Genomic DNA, 25,542 nt, shown 5'->3' on the forward strand with positions numbered 1-25,542 from the left:
TCTTGAGGCATATGTTTTTAATTTGACCCCTTAAGAACCAAAAATAATAAAAGAATAAATTTATATCAATTTTGAATCTTTTATTTATCTGGAATTATCATCAAAATATAAATGTTGATTTAATTAGAACTCATGGGACCAATCTTATTAACCCAGCAACCATGAAGAATCCTAGTGCAAACTGCGAGTCATGACGAATTTTAATGCAAATAAAAACAATGCACGGTCACTAGATTCTTGCCTTTCTATGTAATGAATTCCTCATCAATTACAATGAGAGGGATGTGGGAAATGTTGGGCCAATCTCTGCCTTTCTCCTTTTGGCAACGTTCTTTCAGCAACGGACAACGTTTAATCTCCAAAAGAAAAAGAGATGGGAGGAACGTCTTTTCCGGTATGGACTGAAGCTTCGGACAGTTGTTGATGTTCAACCGAGAAAGAGAGGTGAGGTGTTGAAGGCCCTTGCAGCCCAAACGCTCCAGATTTAGAAGACTATTGATACCGAGAAATTCAAGAGAAGAGGGTAACAAAAGTTCATCCGGAAAAGATTCTATCTCCAATTCTGTATCTGAGAAACCGAAAGATGTAAGTGAAGGGAGTGATTGCAAACTCCATTCCCTTTTCCTACTTATCATGCTCCCAACTACTTTATCACTCCATCTGATATAAATACTTTTTAATTTGGAGGGCAAACCCGCTTTTGGAACTGATTCTAGTTCTGAACAATTCTCTATGCCCAACGACTCGAGGGATGGAAAGACGGAGTTCATTTGCTCCGGCAATGACTTTAAACTTACGCAATCATAAAGCATAAGTCGGGTCAAATTGGTGACACATAATCCATCTTCAATTCCAATAGATATCAAATTTTGACAAAATGAGATAGTCAAAGAATCCAGACATGCTGGATGCTGGCGGTGAGTGCCCCCTAAACCACCATTGAACTTCAAGTCTTCACATCGGCTTGTAGAAACACTTTTTAACGAAGGAAACGATTTTAATGACAAACATAATTCTTCAAGTGGGTCACACGCACTGCCATCGGCTTAGGGATGTATAATATGTTAACAATTGCCCAAGCGGGGGATAACAACGTTCCAAAGGATTGGATGGCAATGGAGTTTTTGGTTCAAAAATTCGGTTCTTTTCCCTTTTATCAAACATTACGCGGTTCATAACAGAACCTTATTATTTTTAAAGAGCTTAATACTACTAATATCTTAGCTTTCTTTAATGGTGTTATTATTACCTTTAAAGCACTTATAATACTTTTTAATTATTCTTTCTATTACTAAGTGCCGGGCCATTAGTTTAAATTCGTTTTCTTAACTTCTAATATGTTATATTATTTTATTTATATAGTTTAAAAATAATACGATAATTGAAAGAATTCATTAAAAGACTTAAATGGTTAAAATAAGTAATTTTTTCATTGAAAATCTTGAATTCGAAAACTATGTATCGATATATGCATTATTAATAGCTAAGAAATATTCATAACAGATAATACCTTATAATAAGACTATTCAATAATAATAATAATATAATTTAATGATTTAAAAATATATTAAGATATACACATTTAAAAAGGTATAAAACAAAAATATATAACATGATTAACTTTAAAATTGGAAAACGTTATTCTCTTTTGTTTTTAAATAATGCGAACAGGTAAAAAAATGGATCTAGATTAATCATTTGATGATAAAGTAAGAAATGAAGTAGGATTAATCATTTACAAAGTAGATACATAATTAGCTGAGTTTTTGTATAGATATATGCATATCCTACGGTACACGTGGATCTAATACGAATATACTCCAAATCTATTTATCCCATATGCATGATAAAATACGTATACTTAACATTCCTGAATTACAAAAGTCAGCATTTCCTAAAGTTTCAGAATTGTTCAAAGTTCCCGAGCTATCAAAGCAGAAATTATCTAAAGATCCTGAGTTGTGAAAAGAAGAAAAAGCTATAAGTCGTCAGGCATATGTTTCTAATCTGACCCCTTAAGAACCAAACATAATAAGAGAGTAAATTTATATCAATCTTGAATCTTCTATTTATCTGGAATTATCATCAAAGTATAAATGTTGGATTTAATTAAAACTCATGGGGACCAATCTTATTAACCCAGCAACCATGAAGAATCCTAGTGCAAATGAAGAGATTTTAATGCAAATCAAAAAGCAAAATAAATGCACAAGCCACTCCATCCTTGCCTTTCTATGTAATGAGTTCACCATCAATTACAATGACAGGGATGTGGGAAATGTTGGGCCAATCCCTGCCTTTCTCCTTTTGGCAACGTTCCTTCAGCAACGGACAATCTCGAATGGACAACTGAGAAAGAGAGGGAAGGAGCGTCTTTTCCGGTATGGACTGAAGCTTCGGACAGTTGTTGATGTTCAACCGAGAAAGAGAGGTGAGGTGTTGAAGGCCCTTGCAGTCCAAACGTTCCAGATTTCGAAGACCGTAGATACCGAGAAATGTAAGAGAAGAGGGTAACAAAAGTTCATCCGGAAAAGATTCCATCTCCAATTCTGTACATACGAAACTGAAAAATGTTAGTGAAGGGAGTGATTGCAAACTCCATTCCCTTTTCCTACTTATCATGCTCCCAACTACTTTATCACTACAGCTGATATCAATTGTTTTTAATTTGGAGGGCAAACCCGCTTTCGGAACCGATTCTATTTCTGGACAACTCCATATTTGCAATTCCGTAAGGGATGGAAAGACGGAGTTCATTTGCTCCGGCAATGACTTTAAACTTGAGCAATAATAAAGCGCAAGTCGGGTCAAATTGGTGACACATAATACATCTTCAATTCCAATAGATATCAAATTTTGACAAAATGAGATAGTCAAAGAATCCAGACATGCTGGATGCTGGCGGTGAGTATCCCCTAAACCACCAATTAACTTCAAGTCTTCACATCCCCCTATAGTAGCCCTTTTTAGCGAAAGAAACGATCCTAATGGCAAACATAATTCTTCAAGTGGATCACACCGACTGCCCTCTACCCTCAAGGATTCAAGGGATGTATACAATAATATTTTGGAATAATCCAAGGCATCGCACATTTGGATCTCCAGTTGCTTCAGCGTCGTAGGCACATTAACTTCAGGAAGGGATCTGATATCAGAACAATCAGACATGCTTAACTTGTCCAGATGGGTGCATTGTCGCAACATCTGTTCAACCGTGGAATCATTCATAGTCGACCCTGTGATTCGCAACTCTTGAAGTCCGCAAGGCAATGGCTCCAATTGCAATGCATCACATCCTTCTAACTCAACTCCACAAACATTCGGTGCCCTTGGAAGAACACCTCCAAGATTTCCACAATGTTGAATCACAAGTTTCTTTAAAGAAAGGAGATCTTTGGGCAGAGACTTGGTTAGCTTGGGACAAGCAATAATGCTTAGCTCTTGCAGAAGAGGGAATGCTTCATCATCACTCCCACAAAACCATTCTTCCCACTCCGACATTTCCACAAAGCTTAGAGTTTCAAGAGATCCAAATGGTACAGTCGAAGTGTGTCCACTCCCATAGAACTCTTCACCCACTGTTACCACTCCACTGAAACCAGAAATGGAAAGAGATTTCAAAGATGATAATTGCCCAAGCGGTGGCAAAGACTGGCAAAACCTGCAATCTCTTAACTCCAAAGATACCATGTTTGAGAAGGAAGAATGCCCCACCCATTCCGGAAATCTCGTGCCATTGTAACTTTGAATGACAAGACTCTCCAAGTTAAAATGAGGCTCCAATTGTTCAAGAACTTCCCTTTCATGCTTCGAATCGCCATCATTATTTCCTCCCCATTTCAACTCCAACACCTCAAGATGCATCTTATCCTTCAAACTGGCATCTTTGGCATCCACTGCACGTGCAACAGTTTCTAGACCAGAAATGGCAAGTCTTCCACGGAGATGCTTCAGCTTTCCCAACTCATTAATGCTTGAACCATTGTGGTCGCCTAAAAAATAATCAGTTAATATTCGAAGATCTTTCAAATCACCCAATCCCTTTGGCATCCTCGTTAATTGTATTCCCCTAATATCAAGATAACGCATGCTCACCAATCTCCTCATGTCTTCTGGCAACTCAACAAGTTCGCTGCACCCAAACAATGTTAAGGTCTGCAAATTATACAATGTACTCAAAGAGTTTGGCAACCTTTTAATTAATGTTTTTGAGAGATCTAAATTCCGCAAATGCTTCAAATTACCAATTTCTTCCGGCAATTCATTGATATTGTGATACCCAGCCAAAGAAAGAACCCGTAAGCTTGACTTCAACAACAAATCAGGCATTAAATCATTGGTAACCCGTGAAAACCAACACCGTGATGATTGAAGAGTCACGAATGCACGCAGAGCTTTTGCTTTAGGTACAGTCTCAAATTTCTTTCTCAAATCATACTCTTCTCGGACATTGGACAAATGACGAGTCCTTTCGGTTATTTCAGAAGAACCACCACAACCTTCTAATCTGCAAATAAATTCTCCGGTGACAGATTTAGCCAAGTCATTGATTAGATCATGCATGATGAAACAAGATTTCTTCACTTTAGATTGTTGAAAAAATGACCTCAATGTCAAATCTTTGAAGTACTTGTTACCTTGTTCTTCCACATCACCATTGTCTCTAGGAAACTCTAAAAGACCTTCAGCCATCCATAAACGAATAACTTCTTCCTTTTCAAATTCATAGTCTTTGGGGAAAATTGAACAATAGCCGAAGCAACGCTTCAAATGGGAGGGAAGATAATAATAACTCAATCTCAGTGCTGGAACACATGAATCATTTGGTATGTCCCAGAAATTGCTATCTAATATTTTGCTCCATTCAGCAGCGTCTAGTTTGCAACGTAGGAGTCCTCCCAGAGTTTTCGCAGCCAGAGGGAGACCGTCACATCTTTTAACAATTGCTTCACCGATGGCCTTCAGCTTTGGATGATTGCTTGGGTTTGTACCAACAAATGCATGGCTAGCAAATAGCTTCCAACAATCATCATCGGATAAGGTTTCAAGACGATAAGTTGGAACGGTCCTCATAATGGCGGCAACACCTTCATTACGTGTTGTTACAATAATCTTGCTGTTTTGTGCCCCATAATAGAATGGAATCCTGAGCTCCGCCCAGTCAACATATTTTTCATTCCAAACATCGTCCAAAACAAATAGAAATTTCTTTCCGGATAGCTTCTCCTTTAGTTTAAGCTGAAGCTGATTTAAGCTCTGGCTATCATCACTGCTACGAGTGATCTCTTCAAGAAGGGTTTTGGTGACATGGAAAGCATCGAATTCTTCAGAAACACACACCCATGCTTTGAGGTCAAACCAGTCGCCCACCCTTGAGTCATTGTAGATCAACTGAGCAAGGGTGGTCTTTCCCAGCCCACCCATACCCACGATTGGAATGACGTCTATAGGATTTCCAGTCGGATTTTGAGCGTTCAATAACCTCAAAATTTCTTCTTTTTCACCATCTCTGCCATAAACACCAGACTCATCCACCAAAGAAGCTGCAGGTGGTCTTTGAGATGACTTTTCTCTCCCACAGTTGACTTCCAAACACAGGATGTGTGCTTTGTTGATTAGAGACTCTAATCTCCCAAGGATCTCATCCAGCTTTGACACCATCCCATCTTTGAAAGGATTCCGAGAAGGGAAAAAGGAAATTACCTTCTTCATAGTAGTCTGATCATGGGATTCCATCTTGCGTCGAAGAGCTTCAGTTGCAATCTCATCTAGCAGATCCTCCGCATCATAAACAGCATCTTTGAGCTTAACAATCCAGCTCCTGACATATGAGTTGGTAATCTGCTTCTTTTCAGCATCATCCAGCAACGCTTTCACAGAGATTAAGGTAGGGTCCAGTTTGTTGAGCAGAACAGCTTCGAGTTTCTTGTTTCCCTTGATAAAGTTGGAAACATCGGAAGAAACAATCCGATCAAGCAACACTTCAATGGAAGCCGAGAGAAATGCTTCGCCCACCAAAGCCATTTTTCTTTTTCTTTGTGTTTTCTTGGGAAAAAAAAGGTTTGAAGGAAGAACGGGAAGAGAGTGTCTGCAAAAACAATGGAAAAGTAGGAATTACTTTGGAGATGAATCCAATAAAGTTGAACACAGAACGGACACAGTGCTAAGTCTTTGGGAAAGTGTGTGAAATGAATTGTGATTTTCAAAGTAGTAATTATGTTAGGTGAGAAAGTCAGAAATTAGTACTCATTTCCTGGAAGTATGGTTGTAATTATTTGGGAAAGTTGAGGGGAAAGTGTGTGAAATGAATTGTGATTTTCCAAGTAGTAATTATTGGTAAGTGAGAAAGTCAGAAATTAATATTCATTTCCTGGAAGTATGGTTGTAATTCGTTGGGAAAGTTGAGGGGAAAGTGTGTGAAATGAATTGTGATCTTCCAAGTAGTAATTATTTGTAGGTGAGAAGTCAGAAATTAATTAATACTCATTTGTTTCGTTGTAATTTCTTCTTGTATTGAAGTTTTATCCTTTCAGGGAGTTGGTCAATGTTCTCAAAGCATTGTCATTCACTCGGTTTAGATTCTTCTAATAAAACAATGGTAAATTACATGCGTGGTCACTTTTGTTGTTGGCTTGTTTTATTTTATTCATGATTTTGAAAAAAGTTATGTTCTTTTAATCCCTGGATTTCGCTTCAATTCATAGATTTTTCTGCGAGCATTCTCAGTTTCATGTTCTGCTTCCATTGCATATATGTCTTTAGTTAGTTTGGGTTGGGTCGACTCGAGGACGGGTCTTCACTCCAAAGTTCGGGGAGGTTTGAATGGACTCCTAATTTCTAAATGTTGGGTCGAGGTTAAGGCAATTGGAAATCTAAAATGTTCGTCCTCGTGTCATCTATAGTTTTAGGTTAATCTAGTGTCATCTAGTTTTAAGGCAATTGAGGTTTCTTGTTTCCCTTGATAAAGTTGGAAACATTGGAAGAAACAATCCGATCAAGCAACACTTCAATGGAAGCCGAGAGAAATGCTTCGCCCACCAAAGCCATTTTTCTTTTTCTTTTTCTTTGTGTTTTCTTGGAAAAGGAAAAGAAAAGGTTTGAAGGAAGAACAGGAAGAGGGTGGTTGTAACACCCCAAACCGATGCGGGTAGCCCGATCTGATTTGGGAAGTCACATTAGGGCCACCGGAGCGACCCACCGTAAAAATAACGGAAATTTTAAAACTTTTTATCAGAACATGTAAACTTATAAAATCATTTATCACTATTTAAAAATAAAACAGATTTCCAAACTCGTATATAAATCAAAATACAATTACATGCCCCCTAATCACAAGTACCATACTCTGCAACCACGCCGGAAGAACTCTCTTACTGAAGTCGATAGATGCACTGGTACAATTGTTTTAACCTGAAAAGGTGAGTAATAGAGTGAGCTTTGGAAAGCTCAGTAATACAGAACTACCAGATGATGCTACATGACATGTAGATAAATGGAAAGCCATATAATTTCCTTATTGAATCATACGTATACCAGCTTGCAGAATAATTTGGGGTTCTATTAAAAGTTCATCGAGTAGAAGCCATGAATCTCATTTCATAAGAAACCTTTCAAAGTATGACATTTTCAGGAGATCGAATAGGATGTCTAGTGTGTTCCAACAGTATAATAAAATCATAATAGGTACAAATCATAGTCCAGTAAATCTCACAATTTCGTAAAAGAGTTTAACTTTTGAAAATCATAGTTTAAACCCTTTTCTGGTACACCATCAGTAGTTCCCAAAAATTATTTTCCATATAGCTTACTTTATGCACATAGCAAAAAGAAAGCCGACTTAAGGATAGGCTATGAAGCTTGTATCCTTAAGCCCAAGTCAATAAGTCCATATAGCTTACCCTAAGCACACAGCAAAGGAAAGCCGACCTAATGAAACATCTTGGGGCCCTCAAGAGTCACATTAGGCCCATTTAGCTTGATCAGAGTTATTCCACGTAATACAATTCCAAAATTCAATTGCACCGTGACATAAATTCCATAAATCCAAAAACATGGTAATCATATACCATTTCAAAACAAAAATTAGATAGCAGCCATATTCCATAAATTGTCACATAAAATTGATGCATCCATAAAACAATAACCAATGAATTCGGTGTACCACATATTAAAACCAATAAAACAGTTCAGTAATAAGTAGGGAACACACTAGAGAATCCAAGTATTTCCAGAGGCCATTGTAGTTATCATTTTGGATAATATGAAACTTATGAAATTTGAACGAATTCCTGAAACAAGGTCCTATTGAGGAGAATCGATTACTAACCGATCTAGCCAGACATTTAATGTTGATACATTAGAATCCCACTATATTTTCGTGTGCTTTAGGAAAACGTTCAGGAACCTTTATACATAATAATTCTAAATTTAGATTTACTGCGAGTGATTTCATTACCCAAACAATCAGGGGTATTCAGGAATATACTTTAAATTCATAGGATTTCAGCCCAATTGAACCAAATGAGATATTCAGAATCTTTTCCATCTGCGTTACTTGTTTTTTTATTTTTCAAACTGACCGAAGTGATTTTAGATGAAATATAGAATCGAAGATTCAAGTCATTTACAATCTACGACTATCGATCATATTATCAAACAACTCGAGTTACACAACTCTCAAACTGATGCATGTCAACAAGTCAATTCATTATCCTTCCAGTGTATTCACTCTTTAATACCATAGTGCAGATCCATAGATCATCCCCATAATCATCACTGAATAAATCTTCCAACAGTCTTTATTTCATTTCCACGTTTCAACAATATCAGGAAATACTGACGTACTTGATCCATGGATCATAACCCATAATGACAATCCATCATGTAAGTTCAACAGTGTTTCCAAACTCATCAAATCACCTATTTAATCCTTAGTCATTGATGTTACTTAGTTCGTTTGGTAAGCAAGTCTATCCCGATTACTTTAAAGTTTTCCAGAATAATTCAGACGTTTCTGAATTTCAAATACACGTTGTACTTCATTTCATTTCAATTTATTCATATAATAAAGTCATTCTGGTATTCGTGGTTGATTTGACTAACGACTACCCACTTATTAGTACTGTATGCGCTCTAGAGTTGAGCTGCGCCAAGTACTTCCAGAATTATCATCGATCCAAATTTGAGAAGATGAACAAACATTCAAGTGATACTTATATCATTCAGGTAGATATAGTACTAACGTTGGTTAATCACTTAAGTTGCATTCCACAACTTTTACTGGTAGCACAACATCCATGTTTATTTGGATTTCTTAATTAATCCAAGACATTTACTTATTCTAGGTCATAAGGGTATTTTGGTCATTTTGGTGCTTAACATTTCAATCATTTCCTTCCATCCGGTCTTATTATTTAATTCAATCTTATCATTTACTTCAGTCCTTTCGAACAATTCTGTCAGCAGAATACCTCCGATAAATTACTCTTCAAGTATTTACTCCTTATTCGAATATTTTCGGGTCAAGTGTCTTCTCAGATTTTTACAAACGGACTATTATAATTTTTTTTGTACAAAGACAGGATCTTAACAATTAAATTTGTACTTAATCGAGTTAAGTACAAATCCTCAAAGTACTCTCTCATTCAGGGTCAATTCAGACTATTTTATCTCTCAAGGGCATTTTCGTAATTTCTTAACCAGATAAATTTCAATATTAGCTCTTAACGAAAATAATTATAATTTAGAGATCCTATGATCAATTGCTTTCCCGAACATTCTTTGATTTTGAAATGATTCCTTCACAAACTCTCATAGGATTAAAACCGGTTATCCATAATTTCCAAATAAAACTAACATTTCTTATGCACATCAGTAGTTATATCGGATCAATATGTCTTTTCAGAGTTATTAACCAACTTCCTGTGGCAATTCTTATCATTTTCCAACATAAGGGTAATTTCGTAATTTTACCATATCGGAGTATTCTCATAAATTTTTCATCCAAGTATCTTTAACATTTAACCCTTGATGATATAAAATATAAGTTACAAATCCAGAGCTGATTTCTTTATCACCAATCACAAACTTGTAATTTAATTCTAACAATTATCAATCTCTTATCTTAGTCATTCGATCCGTATTCAGTTATAGAATTTCTACCACATTCATATCGAGTGAATAAATTATTCAACTCCACAAAAGTGACCAATATTATCTTATTCATGCATTTACCAATATCAACATGTTCCATAAAGCATAAAGAGGTAGTAAAGTATTACCTCGATTTTCCGTGCCATATCGATCGACCATTTAAATTCCATTTGAACGCCCTCGATCTTTAATTTAACTTTCAATATTATCCTCACGATCCAGGCCATCAAAATTATTAACTCGTATCCAAATAATTTCCCTCGCCATAAAGATAGCTTATTAGAATTTAAATAATAATTTGGAAACCCAATTTGTATAATAAAATACTTGTGGGTTACTTTAATAATTAATCACTAAAATTAGAGACTGGACCAAAATAATTTACACTATTGGGCCGTAAACAAAAACTAATGAAAATTAGGAGACAAGGCCAAGTTCTTACCATATGCTTCTTCGAAATTCCAAGCTGTAGGTGGAAATCAAATAAATTTGGCCCCACATTTGACATTGGAGATTGATAATGATTTGAATAGCCATGTGTTTGCAATGAATAAACAAAATGATAATGGAATGGTCTCCACGGCAAATGCAACAATTGAAAATGCATTGGACCCCACGACAATTTCAGCACCGAAAGTAATTGATAATTCATTGGCCCCCACGGCAATTGCAGGACCGAAAGTCACATTGGACTTTCCTTTGTTCGAGTGATTGCATCGTCCACCTCTTTTCTCACTTCCTTCTCGATGTCCTTCAACTCTTTCTCAGAAGCTAGGTTATGGGATAATATCAACTTTCTAATTCTTTCATTTGGATCACGCTCATGCCTAACACCACTAATCTCATCACGTGTTATATAGGTACTTCCAAGATCAAACATGGAGCGACCATGATACCTACAGGTGTGTGTCCATTTCAAGAATTATTGGTCCACTCTTCAAGGCATGTTCTTTAGCAAACTTGCAAGCTTGCTTCACAGCGAGGGCATACATACCATCCACCTTCAAACCATGAACAAAATCCACACGTTTGTAATACGCTGGACTCTTCGCAGCTTTCCACTCGACTGGCCCCTTTAGCTCTGAAACGAAAACTTCCAGCAGGGTGTTACCACGGCCCATGAATGTGCAGTGATCACAATAGGTGGTTAAAACATAAGGTATCCATAAACAATTATCAAAAACAAGTTCCCAAGGGCCGTGGTGGTGTAGGTAAGAACCCATAGGTCTGTTCACACATTTACTTGGCTGAAACTGGAGGTTTGAATATGAGGTACGGCGGATTTTTTTAAGGTGGATATTCGTCGGAAACAAGATCGGTCAGAGATGAACATCCTGCGATGAAACGTGCATTCGATGAAGAAGAAGAGAGACATGGAGGAGGAGGAAGAAGAAGAGAGATGGAGGAGGAAGATGAGAAGGAGCAATAAACGTTGTGGAGCCATTTTCTTTCTTTGTCAACTAATTAAGCTGTGAATCAACAAGTAGGAAATAAAATAAAATTTCCTCTAAGCTGGAAAACGATAGATTCAATGGTGGCAATGTATTATCCTTAATTTATTCTCATCTCACCCCACAATTTGTCCACTTCTACCTACTCTATCATCCTCATTCATAATTTTTTTTAATTAATTTACCCCATAATTGGGGTGTGACAATTCTCCCCTCCTTAAAAGAATTTCGTCCTCGAAATTCATTCATGTCGCATAATTGCAGAATGAAACTTCCAACAGTTCTTCATATCTTTAAGTAGCTTTTACAAAAGTACGGATCCTCCACAAATTCTTAACAAGTTGAGTATACCTTCTTTTCAAAACTCTCTCTCATTCCAATAAAAGAATCCGAACGAAAATTCTTTGAGTAATCAATTCAGTCTTTGTCATGAGAATAGGCTCATAGAGCAGTAGCATAGCCAAATTTCATTTCCGGAGTCGATTCAAAATTTCTCAGGTAATTAACTTTCACATGGCTCGTGAGGTACTTTACGTCGTTTAGACATATGTTATTGGTATTCCTTTTTGTACAAGTATAGCCTTAACGGATAGAAACTTCGTTTTACTCGATACAGATAGGGACTCAGCCCTGGAGTTCCGGCTCAGAGAGGTACGATTGCAGTCTAGGGACATGTACTGATCAGACATATTTTGGAATTCGACCGGCCGGTCTATCTTGAAAAATTTTGAATCAAACCATAGCTCTGATACCACTAAATGTAACACCCCAAACCGATGCGGGTAGCCCGATCTGATTCTGGAAGTCACATTAGGGCCACCGGAGCGACCCACCGTAAAAATAACGGAAATTTTAAAACTTTTTATCAGAACATGTAAACTTATAAAATCATTTATCACTATTTAAAAATAAAACAGATTTCCAAACTCGTATATAAATCAAAATACAATTACATGCCCCCTAATCACAAGTACCATACTCTGCAACCACGCCGGAAGAACTCTCTTACTGAAGTCGATAGATGCACTGGTACAATTGTTTTAACCTGAAAAGGTGAGTAATAGAGTGAGCTTTGGAAAGCTCAGTAATACAGAACTACCAGATGATGCTACATGACATGTAGATAAATGGAAAGCCATATAATTTCCTTATTGAATCATACGTATACCAGCTTGCAGAATAATTTGGGGTTCTATTAAAATTTCATCGAGTAGAAGCCATGAATCTCATTTCATAAGAAACCTTTCAAAGTATGACATTTTCAGGAGATCGAATAGGATGTCTAGTGTGTTCCAACAGTATAATAAAATCATAATAGGTACAAATCATAGTCCAGTAAATCTCACAATTTCGTAAAAGAGTTTAACTTTTGAAAATAGTTTAAACCCTTTTCTGGTACACCATCAGTAGTTCCCAAAAATTATTTTCCATATAGCTTACTTTATGCACATAGCAAAAAGAAAGCCGACTTAAGGATAGGCTATGAAGCTTGTATCCTTAAGCCCAAGTCAATAAGTCCATATAGCTTACCCTAAGCACACAGCAAAGGAAAGCCGACCTAATGAAACATCTTGGGGCCCTCAAGAGTCACATTAGGCCCATTTAGCTTGATCAGAGCTATTCCATCGTAATACAATTCCAAAATTCAATTGCACCGTGACATAAATTCCATAAATCCAAAAACATGGTAATCATATACCATTTCAAAACAAAAATTAGATAGCAGCCATATTCCATAAATTGTCACATAAAATTGATGCATCCATAAAACAATAACCAATGAATTCGGTGTACCACATATTAAAACCAATAAAACAGTTCAGTAATAAGTAGGGAACACTAGAGAATCCAAGTATTTCCAGAGGCCATTGTAGTTATCATTTTGGATAATATGAAACTTATGAAATTTGAACGAATTCCTGAAACAAGGTCCTATTGAGGAGAATCGATTACTAACCGATCTAGCCAGACATTTAATGTTGATACATTAGAATCCCACTATATTTTCGTGTGCTTTAGGAAAACGTTCAGGAACCTTTATACATAATAATTCTAAATTTAGATTTAATGCGAGTGATTCCATTACCCAAACAATCAGGGGTATTCAGGAATATACTTTAAATTCATAGGATTTCAGCCCAATTGAACCAAATGAGATATTCAGAATCTTTTCCATCTGCGTTACTTGTTTTTTTTTTCAAACTGACCGAAGTGATTTTAGATGAAATATAGAATCGAAGATTCAAGTCATTTACAATCTACGACTATCGATCATATTATCAAACAACTCGAGTTACACAACTCTCAAACTGATGCATGTCAACAAGTCAATTCATTATCCTTCCAGTGTATTCACTCTTTAATACCATAGTGCAGATCCATAGATCATCCCCATAATCATCACTGAATAAATCTTCCAACGGTCTTTATTCATTTCCACGTTTCAACAATATCAGGAAATACTGACGTACTTGATCCATGGATCATAACCCATAATGACAATCCATCATGTAAGTTCAACAGTGTTTCCAAACTCATCAAATCACTATTTAATCCTTAGTCATTGATGTTACTTAGTTCGTTTGGTAAGCAAGTCTATCCCGATTACTTTAAAGTTTTCCAGAATAATTCAGACGTTTCTGAATTTCAAATACACGTTGTACTTCATTCATTTCAATTTATTCATATAATAAAGTCATTCTGGTATTCGTGGTTGATTTGACTAACGACTACCCACTTATTAGTACTGTATGCGCTCTAGAGTTGAGCTTGCGCCAAGTACTTCCAGAATTATCATCGATCCAAATTGAGAAGATGAACAAACATTCAAGTGATACTTATATCATTCAGGTAGATATAGTACTAACGTTGGTTAATCACTTAAGTTGCATTCCACAACTTTTACTGGTAGCACAACATCCATGTTTATTGGATTTCTTAATTAATCCAAGACATTTACTTATTCTAGGTCATAAGGGTATTTTGGTCATTTTGGTGCTTAACATTTCAATCATTTCCTTCCATCCGGTCTTATTATTTAATTCAATCTTATCATTACTTCAGTCCTTTCGAACAATTCTGTCAGCAGAATACCTCCGATAAATTACTCTTCAAGTATTTACTCCTTATTCGAATATTTTCGGGTCAAGTGTCTTCTCAGATTTTACAAACGGACTATTATAATTTTTTTGTACAAAGACAGGATCTTAACAATTAAATTTGTACTTAATCGAGTTAAGTACAAATCCTCAAAGTACTCTCATTCAGGGTCAATTCAGACTATTTTATCTCTCAAGGGCATTTTCGTAATTTCTTAACCAGATAAATTTCAATATAGCTCTTAACGAAAAAATTATAATTTAGAGATCCTATGATCAATGCTTTCCCGAACATTCTTTGATTTTGAAATGATTCCTTCACAAAACTCTCATAGGATTAAAACCGGTTATCCATAATTTCCAAATAAAACTAACATTTCTTATGCACATCAGTAGTTATATCGGATCAATATGTCTTTTCAGAGTTATTAACCAACTTCCTGTGGCAATTCTTATCATTTTCCAACATAAGGGTAATTTCGTAATTTTACCATATCGGAGTATTCTCATAAATTTTTCATCCAAGTATCTTTAACATTTAACCCTTGATGATAAAAATAAGTTACAAATCCAGAGCTGATTTCTTTATCACCAATCACAAACTTGTAATTTAATTCTAACAATTATCAATCTCTTATCTTAGTCATTCGATCCGTATTCAGTTATAGAATTTCTACCACATTCATATCGAGTGAATAAATTATTCACTCCACAAAAGTGACCAATATTATCTTATTCATGCATTTACCAATATCAACATGTTCCATAAAGCATAAAGAGTAGTAAAGTATTACCTCGATTTTCCGTGCCATATCGATCGACCATTTAAATTCCATTTGAACGCCCTCGATCTTTAATTTAACTTTCAATATTATCCTCACGATCCAGGCCATCAAAATTATTAACTCGTATCCAAATAATTTCCCTCGCCATAAAGATAGCTTATTAGAATTTAAATAATAATTTGGAAACCCAATTTGTATAATAAAATACTGTGGGTTACTTTAATAATTAATCACTAAAATTAGAGACTGGACCAAAATAATTTACACTATTGGGCCGTAAATAAAACTAATGAAAATTAGGAGACAAGGCCAAGTTCTTACCATATGCTTCTTCGAAATTCCAAGCTGTAGGTGGAAATCAAATAAATTTGGCCCCACATTTGACATTGGAGATTGATAATGATTTGAATAGCCATGTGTTTGCAATGAATAAACAAAATGATAATGGAATGGTCTCCACGGCAAATGCAACAATTGAAAATGCATTGGACCCCACGACAATTTCAGCACCGAAAGTAATTGATAATTCATGGCCCCCACGGCAATTGCAGGACCGAAAGTCACATTGGACTTTCCTTTGTTCGAGTGATTGCATCGTCCACCTCTTTTCACTTCCTTCGATGTCCTTCAACTCTTTCTCAGAAGCTAGGTTATCGGATAATATCAACTTTCTAATTCTTTCATTTGGATCACGCTCATGCCTAACACCACTAATCTCATCACGTGTTATATAGGTACTTCCAAGATCAAACATGGAGCGACCATGATACCTACAGGTGTGTGTCCATTTCAAGAATTATTGGTCCACTCTTCAAGGCATGTTCTTTAGCAAACTTGCAAGCTTGCTTCACAGCGAGGGCATACATACCATCCACCTTCAAACCATGAACAAAATCCACACGTTTGTAATACGCTGGACTCTTCGCAGCTTTCCACTCGACTGGCCCCTTTAGCTCTGAAACGAAAACTTCCAGCAGGGTGTTACCACGGCCCATGAATGTGCAGTGATCACAATAGGTGGTTAAAACATAAGGTATCCATAAACAATTATCAAAAACAAGTTCCCAAGGGCCGTGGTGGTGTAGGTAAGAACCCATAGGTCTGTTCACACACATTTACTTGGCTGAAACTGGAGGTTTGAATATGAGGTACGGCGGATTTTTTTAAGGTGGATATTCGTCGGAAACAAGATCGGTCAGAGATGAACATCCTGCGATGAAACGTGCATTCGATGAAGAAGAAGAGAGACATGGAGGAGGAGGAAGAAGAAGAGAGATATGGAGGAGGAAGATGAGAAGGAGCAATAAACGTTGTGGAGCCATTTTCTTTCTTTTGTCAACTAATTAAGCTGTGAATCAATAAGTAGGAAATAAAATAAAATTTCCTCTAAGCTGGAAAACGATAGATTCAATGGTGGCAATGTATTATCCTTAATTTATTCTCATCTCACCCCACAATTTGTCCACTTCTACCTACTCTATCATCCTCATTCATAATTTTTTTTAATTAATTTACCCCATAATTGGGGTGTGACAGTGGTTGCAAAAACAAATGCAATTACCTTGGAGAGGAATCCAATGAAGTTGAACACAGAACGGACACAGTGCCAATTCTTTGGGAAAGTTGAGGGGAAAGTGTGTGAAATGAATTGTGATTTTCCAAGTAGCCAATTATTGGTAGGTGAGAAAGTGTGTTCGTCCTAATGTCATCTATAGTTTTAAGTTAATATAGTGGTGAAAAGTGTAGATGTAAATCTCCATAAAAATTAAAAACTTATTCTCACATATCTCGATTGTATTTCAAAAAAATTCTTAACTTGTACGAGTAAAGAGAAAAGAGATTATTTTATTTTAGAGTCCGTTTATTTTATTATAATTAATTTTTAGAAAAATGTTTTCATTTAATTAGCAAAAAAAAATAGATGGTCAATGTAATTTATTTTTTCGGTCAATATAATTTTCTTTATATTTTTTGACAAATGACTTACGGTTTGATTTTTACAAGTCATTTTATGAATTTTCTGTTTAAAGCATAAATACTCAAAACAATATTATTTTGTGTATTTAATATTAATATACTATTTTAGTTTCATTTTAATAAAAATAATAATTATTAATAATTTTAAAAATATGATCAATTATATTATAATAATATATAATATTATACTCTTATTTGTTTTAAAAATTAATTAATCGATTCATTCACCGACTATTTCAGATCTGATACTGCAGAGGCACGAACGATCTTTTCAACCCAGTTTGCTCCATTCACAAATGTCAGAGTTTGAATCTTTGACCTTGCTTAAGGAATCTAGTGTCTCATCCAACTAAACCAACTATTGTCGATAATATTATACTCTTATTTTAATAATATATAATAAATTATGAATAAAAATATTAATTTACTAATTTCATAAAATAATATTACTAAATTATTAAATATATAAAACATATTTATTAATAATTTTTAGAATATAATATAATTTTTTTATTTTAATGAATAATTTATTGTATTTATGATATTTTTATTTTAATAAAATATGATTTTAATATTTTTATTTATATAACTATAGAAATAATATTTTAATAATAATATTGACATAATAAATAATATTATTTAAGGTATTTGGTATTTATTATAAATAAATTTTAAAGAATTTATCAACTAGTGAAAAATGGTTTACACAACATCATCCAAACACAGTAAAATAATTTACATAAATAATTTTCTGAAAAATGTAATTAAATTTACAAAAAATATTTTTCGAAATATATTTCTTAGGAAACAAACAAACTTTTAATATCTACATTAACCGAAGTTGATATCGTCGATAGAAGAGATCAACAACGACGATGCATGTGAATTTTGTTTATTGTAAGAAAAATCTAAACTGATGAAAAGAAAGAAGATTTGTTGAGAAATTATAAAAAAAAAAAGATTGATTTGGCTTTAGGACCAAATTAACAAAGTTTATAACGTTAGAGGTTAATGTTATTAACTTTAGAATTAGAATTAAATTAATTGTATTTGTAAATATAAAAAAAACTAAATTGATTATATGTATTAATTTTTTAACGAAGTTTATAACGTTGGAGTTTCTTCCTTCCCATGATAAAGTTGGAAACATCGGAAGAAACAATCCGATCAAGCAACACTTCAATGGAATCCCAGAGAAATGCTTCGTATAAGATATATATATATATATATATCCGAGATGTGTTCGAGTTTTAATTTAATTTTTTTGATTAATTAAATTTATAAGTACACGTTATATTTATATAATGTATTTATTATTTATTTTGGTCCCTTTTTTAATTAATATTATTATAATTATTAATATTATTTCTTCTTTCTATTATTATTATTATTATTATTATTATTATTATATATAGAAATATATATTAGTATATGAAAAAAATTATAATGGACTTTTATTAATAATATATATTTTTGTTGCATGCCCACTCCATTACAAATCAACAACCCAAATGCCTGAAGTATGTAGAAAGCCTACTTGATCTAGTCTGGTGCAGCCGTCTACTGTCAGCCATTAAATCTGGATCTGATCCAACGATATGAATATATTGAAATTAGGGTTTTGGGAACCTTAATTGATGAGTTGTGTCGCCCACCAAGCTCAACCACTGGATCTAACATTAATCCAATGGCCCTGATCACTCATAGCAAGGTGATCGTTCGATGCCTACGCGTAAGATGCACGCGCTGGCTCTTCATCTTCCCACGCGTTCTGGTTAAGCCGCCACCGCCGAGTCTCGAGCCGCCACTGATTTTGGCCGCTCTTAAATCTCAGCTATTTTAACAAATCCGAAGAAAATCATGGCATTAAATTAGAACTTTCAATGCTATCAATCACCCACATTAGAGATAAGACCCTCGCCTATCATAACTCCACCGGATCTATCAGTATAACCTTCTTGCCATGCATCAGCTACAATAACCTACGAAAAAAGAACAAAAACAAAAGGGGGTCTTTAAAAAGAGACCAGAGGGAGACGAAAAATGGTATTTTTGAGGAGGGAGAGAGAGAAACGATAAGAGAGAGAGAGAGAGAGAGAGAGACTATAAATAAACTAAAAGAAAGAGGAATGAGATGGGGAAGCTTCAATTAGTTTGTGTAATAGAAAGAAGTTATTGTAAATCCATATTTCGAAATACAAGGGTATATTTCCTTTCGTTCTTGCGTAGATCTAGAGCACACTAAGCTCTTTTAGATCGATTGGTTCTCAGATTTGAGTTGGGGGTTCAAAAAGAAATATATTGGCTAAATCTCTTCGGATTCCACAGCCAGTAACGACAGCCGGCGGTCGATCATCGGGATCTAGAAATACCCAGGTTCCCATGAAACAAATGAAGAACATATTAAAAAAGGGTAAACTACTCAAATGGTTACTAATATTTGGGTACGTTTTCGTTTTCACCACTAATGTTTCAAAAGTCACAAATCGGTCATTAATGTATCGTTTGTTACAAATTGATCACTCGATGTTAACAGTCGTTAACAGACGTGACGGAAAACACACGTAGACCAATATCTGCTTACCTGAATGCCATAATGGAAGTGAGACATGTCTCCAACAATCTTTAAAGAATTGGTGTGTAGAAAAAAATTGTAAATAATTGTAATCAAAAGACTAAATTGAGTAAAATACAAAGTTAAATGACTAAATTAAAACAAGAGAGTATTTTTTGTAAAAATAATAAAAATTGAAGTTACATAGGTATTCTACAGTGGTAGGGGAGCATGTAGTTTAAATTTGGTAAAAATATACTTAAAATGAAGGATGAATTGAAGAAGTACATAAATCATGTAAAATTGAGAAATTAAATTGAAATTTTTTTTAGAAAATTTGTTATCAAAAGTGGAATTGAAAATACATATATATTCTATGATGATTTAGGAGCATGCAGTTCAAATTTAATGAAAACTTGACTTGAAATGAAGGAGGAATCGAATCAATAGGAAATCAAGGACCAAATCACAAATATGTCAAAATACTCATTCAAATTTTAGGTTTTTTGAATTACTCACAAATTTGAAATTTCAACTCGAAAAACGAATTGATAATTCGAGTTGACTGAAATAACTCGACCCAAATGACTCGAAATTAAAAAAAAAAATTCAAGTCGAATCAAATCAAGTTTTGCTCCCTCCTAATATGAGATATTCAGAAATTAATACTACTAAGTTACTGGATGTTTGGTTGTAACTTCGCCGGCATAAAGTTTGCTTTTGTAAAAAGAAACAAAGGGAACCTTATCGAATGGACGAGGGAATTGTTTGCTCTTGTGTTGTTTGTGCCCAATTACATGTATTAAAGTTTTTTCCTTTGAAATTAAGTGATTTCGATGGTCAATAGACTTATTATTATTTTTTGAAATCGAATTCAAACATAATGTATACAGAAATAGAAAAAAAAGGTTCTCTTTTGGTCAATGTTCTCAAAGCATTGCCATTCACTCACTTTAGATCCTTATTATAAAATAATGGTAAACTACATGTGTGGTCATTTTTATTGTTGGTTTGTTTTATTTTAGTCATGATTTTGAAAAAAAAATGTTCTTCTAATCTTTAAATTTCATTTCAATTCATCAATTTTTCTGGGAGCGTTCTCAATTTCTTGTTCTGCTTCTATCGCTCGTTTCCATAACTCTTTAGTTAGTTTGGGTCGGGTCAACTCAAGGACGGGCCCTCACTCCAAAGTTCGGGACAAGTTCAAGATGGGTGGAATACTTCTGTCGGCTTGGGGTTAAGGCAATCGAATATTCAACTTGTCTGTCCATTGTCATCCTTAGTTTCAAGTTGATCTAGCGGTGGACAGTGTAGACTCGAATCTTGATATGAGAAAGGTTCAGGTTGAAAACTTAATTTCACAGATCTCGGATGCGTTTTAAAAAAAATCAACAGAAGTAAAGAGGAAAGAGAATGCTTCATTTTAATATATACATTAGTCGAAGTTGATATCGTCGATAAGAGATCAACAACGACGATCCATGTGAATTTTGGTTTATTTTGAGATAAATCTAAACTGGTGAAAAGAAAGAAAAAGATCCTGCTTCAAGAGTGTATTATGAAGAGTATGATTTATATGTAGAGATTTTAGATTCAAATGGACCTTGTGAGGATGACGACAATGACGAATGGCAGAAATATGAGAGGAAGAAAAAGCAGGCAAAGAATGCCAATGGGAAAGGCTCTGCTAGGAGAAAAGCATATAGTGAGAGAGTGAATCAGGGCAGCAATGAGCAAGTTAGTGCAGCTTGCAATGCAAAGCTGAGTGGTGTTTCCATGGCGCTCGAGGGAGAGACCGATAATACTAAATTATGATTTCGAGGGAGAGACCGATAATACTAAATTATGATTGCAAGTGTTGTGGACGTTACGACGTGATTCACATTAAAAAAATTGTATTTTCGGATTGGATTAGTTTGCGGGTTTACAATATTTTATTTTTTATTATGTTGTTTGATTATTTTTTTTATTAATTAAAAAATAGTTTAAATTATTATTTAGATAATTTTTAATTATATTAAAATAAAAATTACTAAATAAATGGTAATTCTTTAAAGTTTCAATAGACCAAGAACTTGTAATCGGAATGCATTATAATCAATCATTACAAATATTGAATAATTAACTAAATTCAAATCAAGATATAAAAACCTAACCGATGATTTAATTAAAAATATTCAAAGAAATTCAAATTTAATGAGAATTTTAAAATTTTAAAGAGATTAAATTAAACTTTTTTAAAAAATTGCTTGGACAAATTCCATATATATATTTTAAATTTGGGGACCAAAGACCTTTCTGACCACCATCTAGCTAGAACTAAAGCAAATGGGATTAAAACCAAAATATATTTAACAAGATCCACTCATGATAAAATTTAATTCCAAAATAAATCTATAAGAAAATTCACACAAGATAATTACGTATTATACAACTCTAATCCGGATATTAAAAAATTATTTTACATTTAATTATTTAGATAAAAACAATCCAATCTTGGAAGAAACCTAAACCTAAGGAGTATAATTGGAGCACAAGTCTGCCAAATAAGAACTAATCGTAAAGGTTCAGCTTTCTACACCCATTCTTTCTCCAACTTCACTCGAAAGCAACACTCAAAGCTTAGAAAAATATCTATATAAACACTCATCCCACTGCTCTCCTCAAATCAAACATTCAGTATTCAGTTTTACCAACAACAATGGCTACCTCTTTGCTCTCCACATTCTCCATTCAAACCCTAATCATCGCATCGGTTTTCGTAGTTTCATCTCTTTCCCGTGATTTCTCCATCGTCGGTTATTCACCGGAGCATCTCAGTTCCACCGATAAGCTCATTGAGCTCTTCGAAGAGTGGATATCGAAACACGACAAGATATACGAGTCGATCGAGGAGAAGCTGAGGAGGTTTGAGGTTTTCAAGGATAACTTGGAGCATATTGATAAGAGGAACAAGGAAATCAATAGCTATTGGCTCGGATTGAACGAGTTCGCCGATTTGAGCCACGATGAGTTTAAGAACATGTATTTGGGACTCAAAAGGCCAGATGTTCGACGAGATAACCGGTCGCCTAAAGTTTAGTTTCGAAGATGTGGTTGAGTTGCCGAAAAAATGTCGATTGGAGAAAGAAGGAGCTGTCACTCCGGTCAAGAATCAAGGTTCTTGCGGTAAGCGTTGCTTCTTTATCTCTATAGCGTTATACATTACAAACAAATCGCCATATAACGTTTTTTTACCCACAATCAAAATTCGTCACTAAAACTATATTTTTTCCTGACGGAACAATTATCCGACAGTAAATATTGAGCTTATACCGTATTTCCATTGTCGCTATAGGTTCATCTAAATGTTATAATATAATTATTAAATTTATTGAACTATTACTATTTTTTTTTATTATATATAAATAGTAATAATTTTTATTATTATTTTATAATCGATAAATTTAATAATCATTTTATAATTGTTTAAAATTTTATATATACCATTTCTTTGATTTGATACAAAGGGTCGAGAGAAAAAATCGATTTGAATAATAGTGTTTGATTCAAAAAAGTAAATGAATTTACAGGTAGTGTTGGGCATTTTCAACGGTGGCGGCCGTCGAGGGCAAAACCAGATCGTGACGGGCAACTTAACTTCCTTATCGGAACAGGAGTTGATCGACTGCGATACTTCGTTCAACAATGGCTGCAATGGAGGGCTAATGGACTACGCATTCCAATTCACCGTCGCCAATGGTGGACTTCACAAAGAACAAGACTATCCCTACCTCATGGAAGAAGGCACCTGTGAAGAAAAGAAGGTTTAAAGAACAAAATAAAGAGTTAATTTCTTATTCTAAGCAAAAGAGAAAGAGAAAGAAAAGGTTGATTTGGTTAATTAATAATTAATTTCAGGATGAAATGGAAATAGTGACGATAAGTGGTTACCACGACGTTCCACAAAACGACGAGCAAAGTCTGCTGAAGGCATTGTCTCGTCAACCACTCAGTGTCGCCATTGAAGCTTCAGGCAGAGATTTCCAATTCTACAGTGGCGTAAGTTAACTCTAATTATCTATCTAAACTTGAAAGTTTATCCTATATTAAAATGATCAGATACAAATTCAGTTTTACTTCGGTTTGAACTGATAAGGATATTAAGCTAAAAATTTAAAATTAAAAACTTTTTTTATAATATTTACTTATTTAAAATTTTTAGATAAAAATTTTCTTTACTCGATTTGACTTTGAATAAATTTTAATTGTAATACTAAAAGAGGTCTATAATGTTTAATTAAAATCATTTTCATTTTTTCATTTTATGTAGTATTTTGACTCGTAACGTTTTATTTAGGCTAAATAGACACTAATGTTTGACTCGATAATCACTTTAGCTAGTATTATTTTTTAATATTTTGGTCCCAACATTTCATTTTTAGCACACAAAAAAAAATCCTATTTTAAAATGTTAATAATTTGTTGACTAATGATTTTTAATCACAAAGAGACATTTTTGTCCTAAATGAAACTGTAGTACTGAATTTTGAGATAAAAAAAATATTCTTGACTTAATCTAACTTAAATATTTTTTATGTATATGTCAAAAATGTCTCTAATTTTGACTAAATAATTATTTTAGTCCATAATATTTCATTTTAGAGTAAAAAAAACCCATTGTTTGACTAAATAGTGTTTTAGTATTTTTTTAACATTTTGACCCTTAACATTTTATTTTAGCATAAAGAATGTCTTATTTTGAAAGTCTGCTATTTTGTTGACTAATGTTTTTCAACCACAGAGGGGCCTTTTTGCCTTAAAATAAAACGTGTGGCTAAAATACTCCAAAAATAATGAAAATAAAAAAATAAATATTAAATAATATTAGAGATACTTTTTTAATCATTATACATTGTTATACAAGATAAGAGAGATAATTGAAAAATTGTAGAAAATATTATAATAAATACCATATATACGTGGTAATTATAATAATTATCTTGAGTCTAATCAAATATTTTCTACTCTAAATTAATCTCGTCTCGAATTTAACTCTCTTTATAAATCCACCATAATCTATCATTAACTATAATTCAAAAGAAAAAAATAAAATCTTATAAAATTAAGTCAATTAAACCCTATCAAATTCAAATAATTTAACCATAACTAAATAAAAATCTTTGATTTTTATTACAGGGTGTATTCAACGGACCATGTGGAACCGAGCTGGACCATGGGGTGGCAGCCGTTGGATATGGAACATCGAAGGGCACAGATTACTAATCGGAAGAATTCATGGGACCCAAATGGGGCGAGAAAGGGTTCATTAGGATGAAGAGAAACACCGGCAAACCCGAAGGCATTTGCGGTATCACAAAATGGCTTCTTATCCTACTAAAAGTAATGATCTGACGTCTCATCTTAAATATATAAATTTAAAAAAACTTTGAATTTATAATTATTCGAAGTTTGTTTTTCTTCTTATACTTCTGTATGTTGGAGATGTTCTCTGATAAATAAAAATAATTTCAATTGTATTAAAT

The 25,542-nt window shown here is 34.1% G+C and overlaps 1 protein-coding gene and 1 pseudogene across 1 annotated transcript; one reads left to right on the plus strand and one right to left on the minus strand.

Moving 5' to 3' along the window:
* Positions 1 to 235: 235 nt before the first annotated feature.
* On the minus strand, positions 236 to 6,099 carry LOC120150975 (putative disease resistance RPP13-like protein 1). The gene is made up of 2 exons (XM_039163543.1): positions 2,316 to 6,099; positions 236 to 331 (listed from the first exon to the last, which is right to left on the minus strand). Exons 1-2 carry the CDS (start codon positions 6,022 to 6,024, stop codon positions 246 to 248), a joined length of 3,795 nt encoding a protein of 1,264 aa, XP_039019474.1. The 5' UTR covers positions 6,025 to 6,099; the 3' UTR covers positions 236 to 245.
* A 16,605-nt stretch (positions 6,100 to 22,704) lies between these two features.
* Positions 22,705 to 25,512, plus strand: LOC120150902 (annotated as a pseudogene).
* Positions 25,513 to 25,542: the final 30 nt, after the last annotated feature.

Source organism: Hibiscus syriacus, unplaced genomic scaffold (genome assembly GCF_006381635.1).
Source record: "Hibiscus syriacus cultivar Baekdansim isolate YM2019G1 unplaced genomic scaffold, ASM638163v2 tig00111027_pilon, whole genome shotgun sequence".
NCBI lineage: Eukaryota > Viridiplantae > Streptophyta > Magnoliopsida > Malvales > Malvaceae > Hibiscus > Hibiscus syriacus.